This window comes from Anoplopoma fimbria, chromosome 9 (assembly GCF_027596085.1).
Source record: "Anoplopoma fimbria isolate UVic2021 breed Golden Eagle Sablefish chromosome 9, Afim_UVic_2022, whole genome shotgun sequence".
Taxonomy (NCBI): Eukaryota; Metazoa; Chordata; class Actinopteri; order Perciformes; family Anoplopomatidae; genus Anoplopoma; species Anoplopoma fimbria.
Genome location: NC_072457.1, coordinates 21,587,836 through 21,604,612, shown reverse-complemented (window position 1 = coordinate 21,604,612; position 16,777 = coordinate 21,587,836). Strand labels below are relative to the sequence as shown.

The 16,777-nt window shown below is 41.8% G+C and overlaps 1 protein-coding gene across 1 annotated transcript; it reads right to left on the bottom strand.

Annotated features, from left to right (window-relative positions):
- Positions 1–3,812: 3,812 nt before the first annotated feature.
- Positions 3,813–16,300, bottom strand: ldlrb (low density lipoprotein receptor b). The gene is made up of 18 exons (XM_054603576.1): positions 16,071–16,300; positions 11,797–11,922; positions 11,078–11,200; positions 9,846–10,223; positions 9,435–9,557; positions 9,173–9,295; positions 8,797–8,916; positions 8,519–8,647; positions 8,220–8,391; positions 7,846–8,073; positions 7,587–7,705; positions 7,312–7,451; positions 6,979–7,120; positions 6,724–6,876; positions 6,436–6,630; positions 5,574–5,648; positions 5,273–5,433; positions 3,813–5,155 (listed from the first exon to the last, which is right to left on the bottom strand). Exons 1-18 carry the CDS (start codon positions 16,150–16,152, stop codon positions 5,117–5,119), a joined length of 2,628 nt encoding a protein of 875 aa, XP_054459551.1. The 5' UTR covers positions 16,153–16,300; the 3' UTR covers positions 3,813–5,116.
- Between the last annotated feature and the right edge of the window lie 477 nt (positions 16,301–16,777).

The following is a 16,777-nucleotide window of genomic DNA, read 5'->3' as shown; positions in this document are numbered from 1 at the left end:
AATGCCAAAGATCCCAGCCTCCAACCATACCCCTCAGTCTGCTTCTTATCAGCCATGTAGAGGAAGGCCGGGACTAAGAATAACACACCAAAACAGAGGCGTGTGAATGTGTATTACTCAGGGGCCGGATGGAGATCAGTCTTTTCCAATATCCCACTCCCTTTGTCCATATAGGTTTGGTTCTTCTTATCTGGACTCTGAGCTGTAAATGAGATTGCTGCACCTTACACATGTTGTGTTCACACAGGAAATGAGCCGCAGTAAGGCAATCATGAAGACCTTTCCAAAGCAATACTCAAAACAGCCTTTGAGCTGAGTGAAACCAGTCTTTGTTTGTTTGACACAGTTTATAAAAGACAAGACATTTTACCCTCTTTCCAGTTTCTCAGCATTGTATTACTTTTTTCCAGTCAAGGTTAGTATTTACAAAATGTTTTGGTTTTAAATGTCATTCTCACGTCAGCCCAAATCAATCTTCAGCTAAGAGAAGAACATTCTTCCTTAATGTAAACATCACCGTTCTTCCCTCAGCTTCAACCACATGTAGTATGTTTAACTCTCCCTCACTGGCTCATGTGAACTAGATTATAGGGGATCCCTCTGTTGTGGCTGAGGTCCAACACAAACATATGGAAACACTTCAAAGTCAGCCCAAATGGGGAAAAAAAAGTGTCTTTTCTTTTTCTTTACTGCTGCAGCTCTAACTGAATTACATTATATTTCGGGCACTTTAAACAAGAGTTTCCCTTTGCTATTTCCTTACTGTAAACACATGACTACAATATTATTCAAACGCTTCCTTCGGAATTTAAGTTTGCTCATGCCATTATTAGCCAGCAATAGGTAGAGTTTTGGCCTCAAAACGTACTACTGCCCCGAGCACAGCCGGGCTGAAAGGCAGATGAGATGAAATTATAAAAAGTTGAATGATTGATAAAGATGTACAACTTTTTTTGTAATCGCTTATTGTTTTTAATCATTTTTAAAGCAAAAATGACAAGACAAACATACTTGGTTCCAATCTTTTAAATTGTTTGATACTTCAAGAGAATGATCTGCAGATTAACTAACAATGAAACTATTTGTTAGTTTCATCCCTCAACGGCAGTGTCAATTCCACGGGCTATATTTTGATGCTTCACAGTAATTGCAAGAGGATTAATACAGTGATAGAAATGGAGGCCCAAAGACATACTCTTTCAGAGGGGACAAACCGGGTCATGAGGGTGACCTCATGTGCTCAGATGAGGTGAACTGGGTTTCTTAAAACATCTTAACACAAAGATGACCTTAAATCCATCACAGATTGGTTCCATGGGAAAGACAGCGATGAACTGAACTCTGTAACCTCCTCTGGTAAATCACATGAGAACCACTTAAGTGCTTTTCTGTCTAAATGGAGAGATACTGTCAGAGAAGTTGAGCTCAGCATGGTGACTCCGATTGAAAGAGATATTAGTGAGATTTCCTGAGATACGAACCCCTAACGACGGCATTTGATTGCTAGTTTTGGAATCGACTCTGGATACCCAGCAGAGCTGTTCGTGACTTTCACCCCCTTCACATATACAGAAGATCATTCTCAGCTTGATATTATACAATACAAGTATCAGTTGCATCCTCCCGCCTCCTGCGGACAGAGATGCTGTGGTTCAGCTGGTTCGGCCCTCAGGTTGTCATGCAGGGGCCGAACAGGCTGTTGTTGTTACCTTATTGTTCAGGGCGGTTGGAGCCCTGTTTAGCAACCTGACAGGGGAATATCCCCCCCTCCCCTCCACCTTCCGCTGTCACTTTTTGAGCACACTCCCATTCGCTTACGTGTCGGTGGTGTGAGATGCAGCTCCACCCTTCGGCTTGCCAGCTGGCCAATAGGAGGACAGCGAGCATATGTAAATAATGTTCTGAGTCAGGGATATGGATGACAGAGAGCATATCAAGGGACAGGTTTCATTTGTCACCTGAGCCTCAGGTGTATCTGCTTATTGCCTCATGGGCACAGCACACAGTGGTACTCAGGCTAATTTGTTCTGAATAGAAAACTGTCAACAACGATGCTGCTGGTTGCTATAGGAATGCAATTGGCCCAATTCTCTGTTGAAATTAGCATTTTATCATGAACGTCAAAACACAGACATAAGTAAAGTGGATGTACAGAACTACAGACACCCTTTGACCTTCATTAGATGTGATGCCAGCAGGCGTGGCGTCCCTTACGCTGGAATGTGGATCCCAGGACCTGACAGACGACATACCAAAGCCTCCCAGAGAAATAAGCTGATGGTAGTTCAGCCTGTCCCTGAACAGGGCCTGTCACTGACGTCAAACCCAGCCCTTTCTCTGTCACACACACTCAACGCAAGTTCCTAAAACCCTTTGCACTCATTTCTTTAACACCTATAAACATTTGTTATGCAAAACCACAAGAGAATTTTAAGTCAAAGATATTTAAACTGTTAATGTCAGTGTAAAACACTTTCTTTCTTGCCCTTAGGTCATCTCAGCTGCTTTCTTGTTACTTTAAAGAAAATATGCTTTTGTTCTGTAAACTGTGGTTTATGGATGTATTGCTAAAACCTTTGGAAGAAACTCTATTCATGACCATTGTTTGAGTATAATTTAATTTGAATATATTTAAACAAGTCCTTTACAGTCAGTCATCAGAGCAGAGCTTTCAGGAAAAGAATCCCCTGGATGGAGTCAAATGTGTGTTATGAGGTGAAACGTTTGCCACACTTTGACCTCTGGAATAAAAATCCTGTTCCTCAGCAGTCTCTGGCTCACCCAAACATCAACATACATGTTTTTTCTTTCTCGTTAACAGCTTTTTCTAGTTTTGCCTTCCCTTTCTGTTAGGACGGCTGTATGTTGTTGATAAATCATTTACTCGCTGCTACTGATGCAATACCACTGTTTCCTCAGAGACCAACCTCACTGCACTCTGATGCACTGTAGCGGGCAGAGCACTGCTGTCATTCTAGATAAAGGAACCATTATAAAACATGAATTATGGAGGATGCATATTAGATTACTGAGAGGATGTTTGCTGGTTGTTTGGTGTGTCATGCCCTCTCGGACTATTCAAACAGCACCCTTATATCTTTCTTTCTTACAAGACTCGTGTTGAATTCTAAATTAGTGGTTCAATGGTGAAACAATAAAAAATGCTACTTAAGGTTTAAATTCCAGTGAGGGGTTATGAAAACAGACATAAACATAAACATTTAAAATACATAACCAGAATGAAAACCACCAGATCTTGTCGTCGTAGCAAAATCTTTCCCCTTCATTCTGAGTCTAGTGACGAAAGCAGGGCAGTGGGAGTTTATTCATTTGGAATAGATTTGAAAGCAAGCATGTAGTGGCTGCTACTAAAACCATCGTGTGAAACCACCATATGATTCAAATGAGAGGAAACACATTTGTTTAAGTCGTCTCAGTCACAAGAACATCAAATCCCCCGTCATGTTTAGACAAAGACAGAGAGTCTGATGGTGATTCATTTAAGCACTCAACCACAATTGTTTTGTAGATGGAGTGCGATTGCGGCGTTTCCAGGCAACATGACTTAAACAGGTTTCAAGGACATAAATTGTACCGGGTATAATCAGCTTTGTCAGCCGAGAGATCTGAAAGACATTCAGTACTGAGATCAGTTTATATCTTGTGTTCTCAAATAATCTAATCATCAGGCCTGGATTGGATGAGCACATTTTTTTCTCACATGTCCCAGTTTAGTTCAGTCATAATAAAACTCTGTAGTAAAACGTCCTTCATTAAAGAGAAAGACAGATTTTTAAAGAGTTTTTCTTTTATTTAAAAATTTGTGCATTAACAAGCCGGCTGTTGTCCATACATACATTTCTCTGCTTTGCACATGACAGTATCTCACAGTGAAAACAAAAAGTCATAGTTACAGAAATGCTCAAGCAAAATAAATTACGTAATTTATCACTGAAAAAGACACAATCGTGTAAGGAACAAAGAGAGGTTCTTTATCAGTTTTGTGTAAGTTGCAGCAATACGCTGCAGTAGTTACTAGTACAGGATGTCGCACACACAAAAACTAAGCAGCTGACCAAAGTTTGGATTGAACATAAGTTAAATAACAGCTGTACAGTGTAATGGTTAGACTGGCTTAGCTGGAACAAAAACAATACACCGTGGTGTGTGCTTAACATATAGTATTACTGTATTTACAGTCAGATAACTACAAATCAAAAACCTTCTCTCATGTATTTCCATAAATAAATAAAAGAATCTCTTACATATATACAACTTCTCTTGATTAAAATGTACAAATGTAAAAAGGCAACATCAGAATGACCTTAAGATAGTTTAACACAATATTTACAGGAACTATTTACAGTGCTATGATAAGATTTTTACTTGACATTTTTCTTCATTTTGGTTGACTTCAGAAAACTTAGCAGCGTTTCCATTTACAATGTAAACCACCTGTGACTCCCAACACTCTTGAGGAATGGTTCACAAAAGGAAAAAATGAGAGTACTGATTTAAATGGGGCTTACATTGGAGACATGATGGATGATAAAGGCAAAAGCCTCTGATATTGGAGCCAACTAAATGTGCAACCCTTTACCCAAGAGAAGAGAAGGCCGCAGTCTCATTATGAAGGCCATTAATGCGATGTGGCCGAAGCACTTTCACATTTACTACCAAACAGACTGGTTTGGGAGGTAGTGAGGTCAGTAAGGCATTTATGCACATCCCATTAACTTTGCTGAATTACCAGAGTGTGGATGGAAGGCACATGAATGTTAAGACAGAATGGGTCAGGCTTTTCAAGTTAAACTTGTAGAACTTGTGTGAGGGGCGTTGGATCAATATACAGAGGTGGCCGTATTGGTGGCAAAGATAAGACAATTATCAGATCGCTTCAAAAGAGTCAAGGCTTCGGGAGTAAGAACATCATCTTCTAAGATCTTTTTTTTTTTTTTTTTCTTCAGTATTTTCTTCAGACTTGGATGGCACAGTGCTGAGGTCAGAAACATAAGCCACAAAATGAGCTCATGGGGAGGCGGGGTTAAGCAGCAGAAGTAGAAACAAAATGGCCTGTGTCACTTCAAATACAGCCAGTGTCGTCTTCATCTCTGGGTCATGCCACATCCATGTCCTCCATGCTCACCATTTGCCTCTGCAAAAAAAGAAGTAACAACGATTAAGCAAAGCTTTAAAACAGCAGACCTACAATCTGTTTTTAGAGACTATATTAAATGAACAATAAAGGGACTTGGTATCAAAGTGATGATACCTGAGGATAGACGTAGCCATCAGAGCTGTTCCTGCAGATGTGCAGCTCATCCTCTGTGGTTTTCTGGTACACTGGATTATCAAAGTGGATGGTGTTGCTGTTCTTCAGGCGCCAGTGTCTCCATAGTAACACTGCTCCAAAGACCAGCAGGGACATGACCACTGAAGAGCAAGAGAGGAATTGAAGGTCACTCAGGTCAGGCAAAGTAGTGAAAACGAGAGTGGATTTCAGCCTTTTTAGGGTTGCACATGTGGTTGACTATTCAACAGAGAGGCATGGAGAGCTTAAATATGGAACTTACATATCGGCATTATGACGTAGAGAGCAACAGGGTGGGATGAAGGGGCTTCTTCGGGCAAGGCTGCCAATCGGTTACCTGAAAAAGCAGAAATAACAATATAATTGTTTTTTATTTTTTTATTTATATAATTACCTAGAGTTAGATCATTACCAATGTTTAAGTGTTAAGCTTTTGAGCTTTAGAGGTTCTGAGAGGCTTAATTTGTTAACTTGTCACAGACTTTACCCCGTTTCCAGTCTTTATGCTATGCTAAGCTACCTGGTTGTTGGCTATCGCCTAATATTTACTGTGCAGACATGAGAGTAGCATTGTAAATGAGAGGCACATTTCCCATAATGTTGAAAATTCTTTTACGTTTTCTAATCATTTCACTGACCACAGAAAATGAATGCTTCTGATGCATGCTGGGAAGTGTCTGATGTATGTCAGGAGACCAAATACAAAGTTTGAGTCAAAAGTTTAACAGCAGTTTGAAATCATTGTACTAGGTATAGTAAACTGTAGGTAACCATAACAACAATACTTATGCTACATTGTACCAGTTAACTCACTGGTGAAACTATTAATTATGGGTTAATTGCCTTAAAACAATCTTTAAATAAAGACTACAGCCATGCTAGCTACTCTTTGAGGCTTTATCAGGCACAGCGATGCGTTTAGCTAAATGCTAGGGTCAGCATGTTAACATGTTCCCAATGCTAACAAATTTACATTTGTCCCTCGGCTTACACTTTAAACTCAGCTTCCCTTTTACATTGCATTGTGGGTAAAGAATAAGGGCAATGATGTACTCTGATGTGAATTTTCTAGACAGATATTTTGTATCACTTCATCAAACACAATCCAGGACCCCTTCCTGTACCTTGAACAGTGGCGGCAGCCTGCTGTGTGCTTTGCTGGCTAGAAGAGGTAGCTATGGGTTTTTTGGTAGCTTTGGTTGTAGTTGTAGTTGTAGTTGTAGTACTGGTGGCGACAGGTGGTCTTGGTGTTGCAGCAGGCTTGGTGGGAGCTATGGGCGGGAGCGGTGCACCAGTTTTGGTTTCAGCAGGTGTGGCAGCTGAGGGAGTAATTTAGTAAATATCAGGGTTCTAGTCATGATTTAATGTTAAATATCAGTTTATATGTTGTGCCATGTGCAGGTGGCACCTACGTGTCACACATGTCCTCATGTCGGGTCCCATGGTCAGGTGGTCAGGACAGGCGCAGGTGTATTTAGGAGAGCGCTGGTTGATCTGTGGGGCAGGAAGGCACAGGAACTCGCATCCTCCATTCTCACTGCTACTCTCTCTGCACCAGTTTTTACCTACAAGAGAGGCAGTTGGGTACACGAAGCATTGTAAATCATTCTATGGCCTCAACAGTTTGTGGGTTACAATAGCTCTCAGGTAGAGGGATGTCTCCGTACCGGTTTGCTGCTTGAGGGTGTGGTACAGCACGATGTCCTCTGGCTGGTCCAGGTCCGATGCCAGCAGAGTGATGTCCTTCCCCGTCAGGCGGCTGGCACTGTAAACAGCACTTTTGATCATGTCTGTCCAAAACACTCTGTCCTGTTTAAAAGAGACATGCAACTTGATTAATACAGTTTAACAACATGACTTTGTTTAATTAATTCATCATTTGCTCAAGTTTTCTCAAAAAACCAATGGATTAATAAATAAGCACCTTTGAGCAAACACCAATTAAATGACTAACCATCAATTACTTAATTTCCTTGGGATGCACTGACTTCATCACTAACCTCAAAGACAGTCAAAGAGAGGGGGTGGGAGAGCTTTTCCTTGCTGGAAATGAGACTGTGTCGTGTCCCTCCGTTCACATCAATGCTGGACAGAGTGTGCATCTTGGAGTCCACCCAGTACAGACGCTGGTTGACCATGTCTGTCCAGAGGAAGCAGGAAACACACCAAGACATGTTATAAGATATTTTACTCTTCAATATAACTGTTTGGTCATTATACAGTCTGAACGAAAGTTATTGGTTTCCATTTATTGCTTTCATGGCATTCTGCTTACCAAGTGTGATGCCATTGGGCCACATGATGTTATCTGTTACCAAGGCAACACGATCCGCTCCGTTCAACCCACTCTTCTCTATCTTGGCCTCCTCACCCCAGTCTGTCCAGTACATAAAGCTATAGAAGACAAAAAATAATTAGAAAAAAGAAACAAAACTAAAAGTTCCAGTTGGTCCCCAATTTAAAAAAAATAAAAACATTTCAGCAATTTCACAAATCTGTCCCACATCTGCAACCTGTCGTAAACCTTCACTTACTTATTCACAGGGTCGACTGTGATGGCTCTTGGCTTCTGCAGGTTTTTTGTGATCAGGGTCTTCCTCTTGCTGCCGTTTGTTGTTGCCACAGAGATAGTCTTCAAATCGCTGTCAGTCCAGTAGATGTTGCCATGGATCCAATCCACCGCAATGCCTTCTGGGGCCTCAATGTTGCTGCCAATCACCACAGAGTGGTGGGAAGAGTTACCGGCCACGTCTAGATTGGAGCTGTCGGGAGGTGTACAAGGGTGGGGAGTTTAACTTTGGAGACAGATATCGCTTTCAAATCAAATGCAATGCAGAGTTATGAATACAGGCTTTCTAGTGCAGCACTCCTTGATTGAGACACAGAAACAGATGGGTAAAGCTCTAACCTGTAGATTTTCTTCATAGACAGGTCGGACCAGAAGATCATCTTGTTAGGCATGTCCATGTCCAAAGCCACCGCATTCTTCAGCTGAGGGATCAGACGGACGTACTCGCTGCGGTCCACCGTCATCTTCCTCACCTCGTGTCTATTGGTGAAGTAGAGTGTGGGTACGGTGCCTGGAGGACAGGAAGAGGAAGGAAGAACATATATTTTTTTAATTTAGCACTACAAGTCTATAGGACATAAAGATGACAGATACTCATGAGAGTAAGTTCCGAGTAAGGAAAGGTTTTCTGTCATTACCTGATTCGGCCCTGCATGTCTTGCTCACAGGGTCGAACTCGTAGCCCTCCCCACAATCACACTTGTAGCTGCCGGGAAGGTTGATGCAGATCTGAGTGCAAGTGTCTCCCTCAGCACATTCATCAATGTCTGCAGGTGGAGGAAGAAAAGGTCAAGGTGCAAATTCAAAGATAGCAGTTCAGAGTTTAATACGGTTTTCTTAAGATACATGTCCATGATCCAAAGCTGATCCTCTAAAATAGATAACGCTTGAATAGTGAGATTCTCCCTCCTCTCACCTTCACAGGTTTTCTTGTCCGTCTTCAGGCTGTATCCAGCAGGGCAGGAGCAGTTGTAGCCGATCTTCAGGTTATTGCAGAAATTTGAGCATCCCCCGTTTCCAGTCAAACACTCGTTCTCTGTGGAGACGCAGATACACAGAGCTTAACACAGTATTCCTGACAACCATTTTCCTAATGGTAGCTCAAACACAGGGTGAAATCACTCATTTAAACCACAGACTATCTAGGCCACTCAGCAGAGTCTGCTAGGCTAGCTGTTCCAATCATATTTTCCAGGCTAAGATGTGGTTTCACTTTTTCTTTTTCTACGAGCAGCAACGCAGGCTGAATATTTTTAGCTGCTGAGGGAATGGTAAAATAAGAATTCACTTACTACAGTCACTGACAGGTTCATCGGACAAGTCCCCGCAGTCTGTCTGTTTGTCGCACACTTTCTCCATGCTGATACACTCCCCGCTGCCACACTTGAACTTCGTGGGGCCTTCACATACATTTTCTGTAGAGATGAACAGAGGAGTGTGAATTTCACTGTAATCTAATGGTATGACACTGCTTTGCAAAGACACTACCACTTTTCTACGGGTCCTAAAATATTAGCGCCTGTATACAGTTAACTGCGCAGTTGAAATAATCACCTATGTGGCAGTCAATCTCATCACTGAGGTCCCTGCAGTCGGGCACTGTGTCACATTGGCCGCTACCATGGATACAAGCACCATCGTTACACTGGAACTCATCTGGGCGACAAGTGGGACGACCTAGAAAAGGAAGAGAAATGGATGAAAACAAGAAAAGAAACAGTGTAATGAGGAATCGAATGAGGAAAAAAATCCTCGCTGACATGATTAATGATACAATATTTATGATACTGAGCAGGTGGCTGTGAATGGCAACAGTAGTCACAAGCATGACTAGGCTCAGTTTTCTATTAAAGTGAAGGCTAAATATGAGTCAGAGAAGATTTATCAGAAGAACATAGGTTTGCAGAAGAAAAGATGGATGACAAGAAAAAAGAAAAAGAAAAACACTCCAATAAGCCAACTCACTGCAGTTGACCTCGTCCGACCGATCCTTGCAGTCCAGGCCTCCGTCACACCTCCAGCTGCTGTGGATACACTCCCCGTTTGCACACTGGAAGTCGTGGATGCCGCAGCCCGGCCCCGTCTTCTCCGGCTGCCGTCCCACACAGTTCTTGGGCCACTCGTCCGATCCATCGGCACAGTCACTGTCTCCGTCGCAGCTCCACACGGCCAGCACGCACACTGAGTTGTTGCACTGGAAGGAACCAGGGATGCAGCTGGGTTTGGGGCAGGAAGCCTCATCGGAGCCGTCCGAACAGTCGTCGTCTCCGTCACAAACAAATGTTTTGGATATACACTGACCGTTGCTGCAGCGAAAGTAATCAGCCCTGCATGGTTTGGCCGCTGTGGTGGAGCAGGAGAGGGAGAAGAGAGGAGTTAATGTGATGTTAGAGCTAGAAATGGACCAGATGTGAAAGTCACCCCAAAAACAACAAAACATGGGTTTATTTATTGGTATAATAACCTTATGTTTGTTTCTTAATCCCATTCTGGACATCTAATTATTTTCTGTTTGTTGCTTCTTTTGCTGCCATTAGTGAAATAACTTACACTCTAATCAGCAGACAAAAGACATATTTTATTCTGCACCTGATTCCATTCTTTAATCTCCTTATGCCCTCACTTATCTATATCTATACCTCACTTATCTTATCATAAAAATGTATTCCTGTACGAAACAAAAATAACAAAAATCTAAATTTGTAATCTATTAAATTTAAACTGTTTGTGATGTTTGAATATTTTCTATATGACATTCAGAGCATTAATATAACTGCAAAGAAGAATATTTCATGTAAAGATTTAGTGGGTTACTGTCTTCCAAAGCAGTGAATGAAGTCACTCTCCCTCTTTGGGTCTTGGTATCTGAGCTTCTCTATTCTTTGTTGACATAGCCGGGCCAGCTGTGCATGCCTTTAAGTGCACGTTAGTGTGCCAAACTGGCTAGCTGATGGCCTCCGCTCTGGACTGTGAACTGTCGATGGCATCGTCGCAGAATGTGTAGTGCCCACTCATTGGTTTCCCCTCACCCTCCAGGTTAACACTGTTAGACATTGCCCTTGTAAGCGCTGTTAGACCCGTTAGCTGCAAACAGCCGCCTCAGTCGTCGCCATGTTGAGGGCCATGTGGAGGCAACTAGATACGCACTAAATGTCGAATGTAGCAGAAAGTGTGAAATAGCCCCATGTGAAACTTACTGCAGTTGTTCTCGTCAGCTCCGTTGAGACATTCAGCCCTGCCGTCACAGTGCCAGGTTCCTGGGATACACTGGTTTGTGGGCTCGCCGCAGTTGAACTCTGACTGCAGACATGTTTTGGTTGCTGAGGACAGAAACAGGAAGTATGGCTGAAATTATCTAATGTTTTTAAAGAGATAAGGCCTGTGATGCAGCTAGAGTATAAAACAGAACTATTATTTACCCATGAACTATTGTTGTGCAGTGTTTCTGCACAAAACTGATTTTATGTTAGGACCAGAAGATAATAGTTATGTGCTTTACTTCTGTCATGTTTTGTATTAATTTGTGAAACAATAAGTGGATTAATCTATAAGTAAATTGACAGAAAATAAAATGTGAGGAAATCAATTCTGAAAATCTATTTATTGTTTTCTAATATTTTATGCAATAATTTAAACCTGTGCTGGTTCCAGCTTCTCAAATGCGCAGCTTTGTTGCTTTTCTTTGTAATATATAAGAGAAAATTAAAAATCTTGTGTCAGATAATACAAGCAATTTAAGGATGTCACCTTCAGCTCTTCAATACTTTTATTTATTCCATCACAGTCAAAACAATTGATTAAGAAAATCAATAGCAGATGAATGGAGCCTGAAATGAATAGTACTAGTTGAAATCCTATTCGCATGTATTTATTTTTTCTAAATTTTCAAGATAGATGAATTGATGAAATAACTCACCACAGGTTGCTGGTAGTTCATCAGTTCCATCACCACAGTCATCAGTTCCATCACAAATCCACTTGTGGGTGATGCACTTCTCATTTCCACACTTAAACTGAGTGGAACTGCATACGTAGGCTGCATCTGTAAGTGATGAAAAATAAACGTCAGAGTTCATGAGGACAAACTACTATCAGCATAACTGACATAATTCACAGTTTAAAAGCCACACCTTTTACTCTTTGCTTAACTCTGAGGCAATTTCCCCATTATGATAACAACACTGTGGTTTCCTGTCTCATGTTAGAAAAAGATACGAAGCAATACGACTTTATTGCAACGTTTTTTGGACTGACAAGGCCCTTACTTTGCTGTAACACAAGATTAGTAGTCCTGTCTTTCTTTATTCCCCCATTATACACATAAGCAGTCATATCCACAAACCAATTAAACGTCACTTCTTTCCCCTTCACTTTTGGACATTAAAGTCCATATTTTAAATTAGATGAGTAGAAAATAATAAATGGAAGAAAAGATCATAAAAAAGAGTAAGAAACATTATTCATTAGATGTACAAAAATGTGTTTTATTTGATGATGCAGCTTTGGTAGGCATCTCCACATCTCACTCATCTGCATCTTAGCGTCTCCCTCGGGTGTACACTCCTGCATAGCAGCCATACTGTTATGAAACCCAGGTTCAACCAAGCCACACACCTCTGTTACTCATTGCTTTGACACATTTCAGGTATGGAACGGGACTTGCACGCCTCTTTTTGTCAAGTAAGTGGCGGCGACTTAACTGCCCTGCTTGACGTTTGAACGTTTTAAGAGGTTCGACCTCTGAGATTGACCCCGGTTTATTTTGGGGCTCAGAGGTTTTGCCCCGAAACGATCACACCTTAACAAACTCGCCAGCGAAAGCGAACAGGGCATCGACATCCAGGCACTAATGAAAGACCAACAAAGGCTATTCACGCTCATGTGAGTGTCATCCTCCATCACCTCTGCACTGCCAGTCTCTCCTGGGACCTGGAGGCTGGGGACATGACAGGCTTTCCCTTTAAGACAATGGCATGGGAGGAGTCGAACAATCACACCACCAGTTGCTGATTGGTACGTTCCTCATAACAGCATCACCACGGTGACCCGTAGACAGAGGCGGAGACTCTAAACACGAGGAAGTCTGTCAACTTGAGTGTGTCAATGAGTGATGACAGTTAAAAAAGGGACAGTACAGGTCTGTTGGATTACGACAGAATGGTTGTGCAGGAAGTAGTAAAAAAGGGAAAGGATGCTTTCTCAATCCTGGGTGTGCCACAAAGAGTCACGTCCCCCCTGTGAGAATACAACTGAATCTCCTCTTTTGTTTCATTGGTTATGGGAATAACTTTGGCTGATCTTTAGAGGCTCTTCTTGTGTACCCAATACGCTCACACTTTCAGGGAAACCAGTCACACACTCACACAATCACACACATGGTGGGGGAGGCCAGGCGTGCAACAGCCAACGTGGATTCCAGGAATAGAGTTTCCAAAGCACGCTCCAGCTGTTCTTGAAGATATGCGATGACTCAATGTACAATGAAAAAAGGCAACTCTAGCTCACTTTCCCTTCTTGAGAACCGTTAATTTATTCGAGTCACAGAGGAGGAAGCAAAGATGGGTCAAACGCCGGCATCCAAACTCCCGACCTTTTCTCTGAGGCCTGCGTTTTAATTTACTACATCTAATCTGCCCTACAGCTTCCACATATGGGTCAATAATACTGTTCAGCAAAAGGATTTCCTTTAATTCTTTACTTGAATTCCTTTCTTTGGTGAAAAGTTCAAGTTTAGTTTGGCTCACGAAGAATATAATAGTTAATCACAGTTTTGTCCCAAGCATCTTTTGTCATAAGTACTTTTAAATCAACAATTCATTTAAGATCTACTTCAAATTTGACTTAATCCCACTTTAAATGTATTGTTGACCATGTTTTTGGTACTTCAGTTAAAAAGTATCTCAGGCAGTGTGCATCGATTGCTTCTGCAGGAAAACCGCATCTCTCAGATTCTATTTATACCCACAGTGTAACCTGACAACCAGCAAACCACCCTTAACAACACCATGTAAGCACATTCGAGTACCACCTCACACACACACACACACCAGACTTCTATAATTCACTCCAAAATGTAGGAAAACTCATACTTGTTTGACAGCAGAAACTGGTGGAATGAATGGCAGATACTCAGAAGAGGTTAGACAAGTCGTCATCCCAAAGCTGCATGACAACAATCCCCCTTTGTGACATGCGACTTTGTCCCCAAACAATGCATTCCTGTGTTTTTATGGCGAATGCATGTAATAAACACACACACACGTACACGCACACAAACCCAAGCTATAATAAACACAGAAAGAGGTGTGTTTATTGACTCAAACACACACCCAGCAGTTAATAAATAACCATGATGCATATGGCACAAGAGGAAGCCACTTCTGCAATTATCTAGTGTAGCTGTACTTTATTTAGATGAATTCACAGAGGATTCTGGGTAGTGAAATAATACTGCTGTACAGTATTGTGGTTTAATTAAATTTAAAGAACCGATCTGATCATCTTAGCTAATTCATTTTAAAACAGTTTCTGCCATACTTGATAATGATAACTTGATAATCGTCTGCAGAAGTATCATGCGGCTGCACATTTCCTCTGCATTTCCTCTGCAGCATTCACTTGATGACAGTGTCTAACCCCTGTAGCCCTCTAATTGTACAGCGTGCTGCAGAGGTATTTCTAAGTGATTGATAGGTGAAAGTGTGGTCCTTGTGAGTCATTGCAGTCTAAAAGTTTGGTCTCTGTGTGGAAATAAAAAAGAACCAACCACGCTTTTTTTAAACTCTACTTTTTTTTTTAAACCTCATTTCAGGAGAATGCTAAACACAAAGTGAATACATTAAACAAACCAGAGCTTTCCGACTTTACACAAAGAGAAGGAAAGCACACGTGAATATTTCCCTCTAAAACCCACACATTTACATACAACCCTGGATCCGAGGAATGGATGTGAGTGCCATGAACTGAAAAAAACTTTTTTTTAAGAGTTTTAATCTGAAAAGCTCTTGGAGCAGAGTTAAGATTATCGGGGGGATTACTATCTGGCAGAATGGGGTTGAAGCCAGGGTCATTTTCTGCATATTGTTTGGCCCTAAAGGGCATTAGGTTCACTCCTTCACCAATTGTGTTATTTCCATGAAAATAAATGGCATGTTGACATAATCAATTTGTGGCCATACTGAACGCTGATGATCTGGGACTAATATTAAGGTGGATTTTAATACGTTATTATTCAGTTGAATGCATGTCAATTCTTAAGGTTGGTACTATGTTATAGCCCATAATAAATTATGTTTATCTCAGAGAAGCCAAAACAAGTATCTTTTTTTCTTTCACTTTCTCTCTTCAAACGGCTCAATTCTGCTTGTTTTTATATTGTCTTTTATCACTTTCTCTTTTTACTTCTTCCAGTAAAGCACCTCACACTTTGTTTCCAAGCATCATAAAAATAAAATGAGCTTCCTTACAAACCCATTTTCCCCATTGTTTTATGCTACAGACTCGATAGTGCTTTATGTATGTGTATTAGTTTTTCCTCATAAGTGGACTGAGGCCTTTTATGTACAATATGACGCTCAAATATTATCATAGACTTGTGGAGCTACAGGAAATAATGCTGATTTTCCATCATCCTACTTCCTCTTCTCCAGAGAGGAGGATGCCTAAACGCTGGTGCTTTAAGCCGCACCCTTTCTCGGTGACCACCGCCTGGTTCCGCCCTCCTGTAACCTGAGATGCGCCGGTGGAAGCGGAGGGATCTGATTGGTTGTTCGGTCGCCTTCTAGAGTGGAACAAGCCAATCACAGCTCTGTGCGTGATTCCATTCATTTACACCGAAATTGTAAACCACACTGTATTTATTATTAATGAATGATCCATGCCCTTAATGTAGATACAACATATGTATTAAAGGTGAAGAAAAATCCTGAATGAACCAAATGTTTCTCATCTCAATGTAATTCCCCTCACTCACCGGCAATGTTCACCGCAGAAGCTCATGGAAACATTTACATTTGTTTACCAAAAAGACTTCAAATATTTCTATTGACGCATAAATATTGATTCGTGGAATATCCTTAATAATTTTATGTGCAACTGCAATCGGTAAGTTTAGCCATCTTCGACAAACTGGTGCATCCCTCTGTGAGTTAAAAAAAAAAAGGTTGCTCTTCAGGAAACCACATCTCTTACCTGCTTTAGATGAAAACTGAACCAGCATCAGCAGGCACCACGATGTGGACAGCCCGACGAGCCCCTTCCACATCCCAAACATGTCCAGTCCTCCTGGTTGGTCCTTATTTGACCGCTAAAGGAGAGCTACGATGAGATGGAGAGAATGGAGAGAATGGATCTGTGCGTAAAGTCTCTGGGTCAGACGGAGAGCGCAGACAGCAGAGAGAGAGAGAGAGAGAGAGAGAGAGAGATAGAGAGGCCGTGCGTAAAAGCTGAACGCGAGCAAAATATTGTGGGGTCCGAGTCACATCCAACGATTATCTATGAGGCTGATAGGAGGGCGGTGCTAGAGCAGTGGTGTGATGTTTGAAAATGGACCTAAGCACCGCCGGGGGGAGGAGTCAAAGTATGCTGCATCACTGTGTGGCGCGCGCGCGCGTGTGTGTGTGTGTGTGTGTGTGTGTCCTTCCATCATCTCTCCATCCACCCATCTCTTCCTCCCAGACTGGTGTGTTTCCCTGTGTGTGTGTGTGTGTGTGTGTGTGTGTGTGTGTGTGTGTGTGTGTGTGTGTGTGTGTGTGTTGTGTGTGTGTGTGTGTGTTTCCCTGTGTGTGGGTGTGTGTGGGTGTGGGTGTGTGTTTGTGTAAAGGGTAGAATGAATGAAAGGAAGTGGAGGAACTGGCAGGCTGACTTAACAAAGGCAGCTCCCCTCTTACTGAACATTT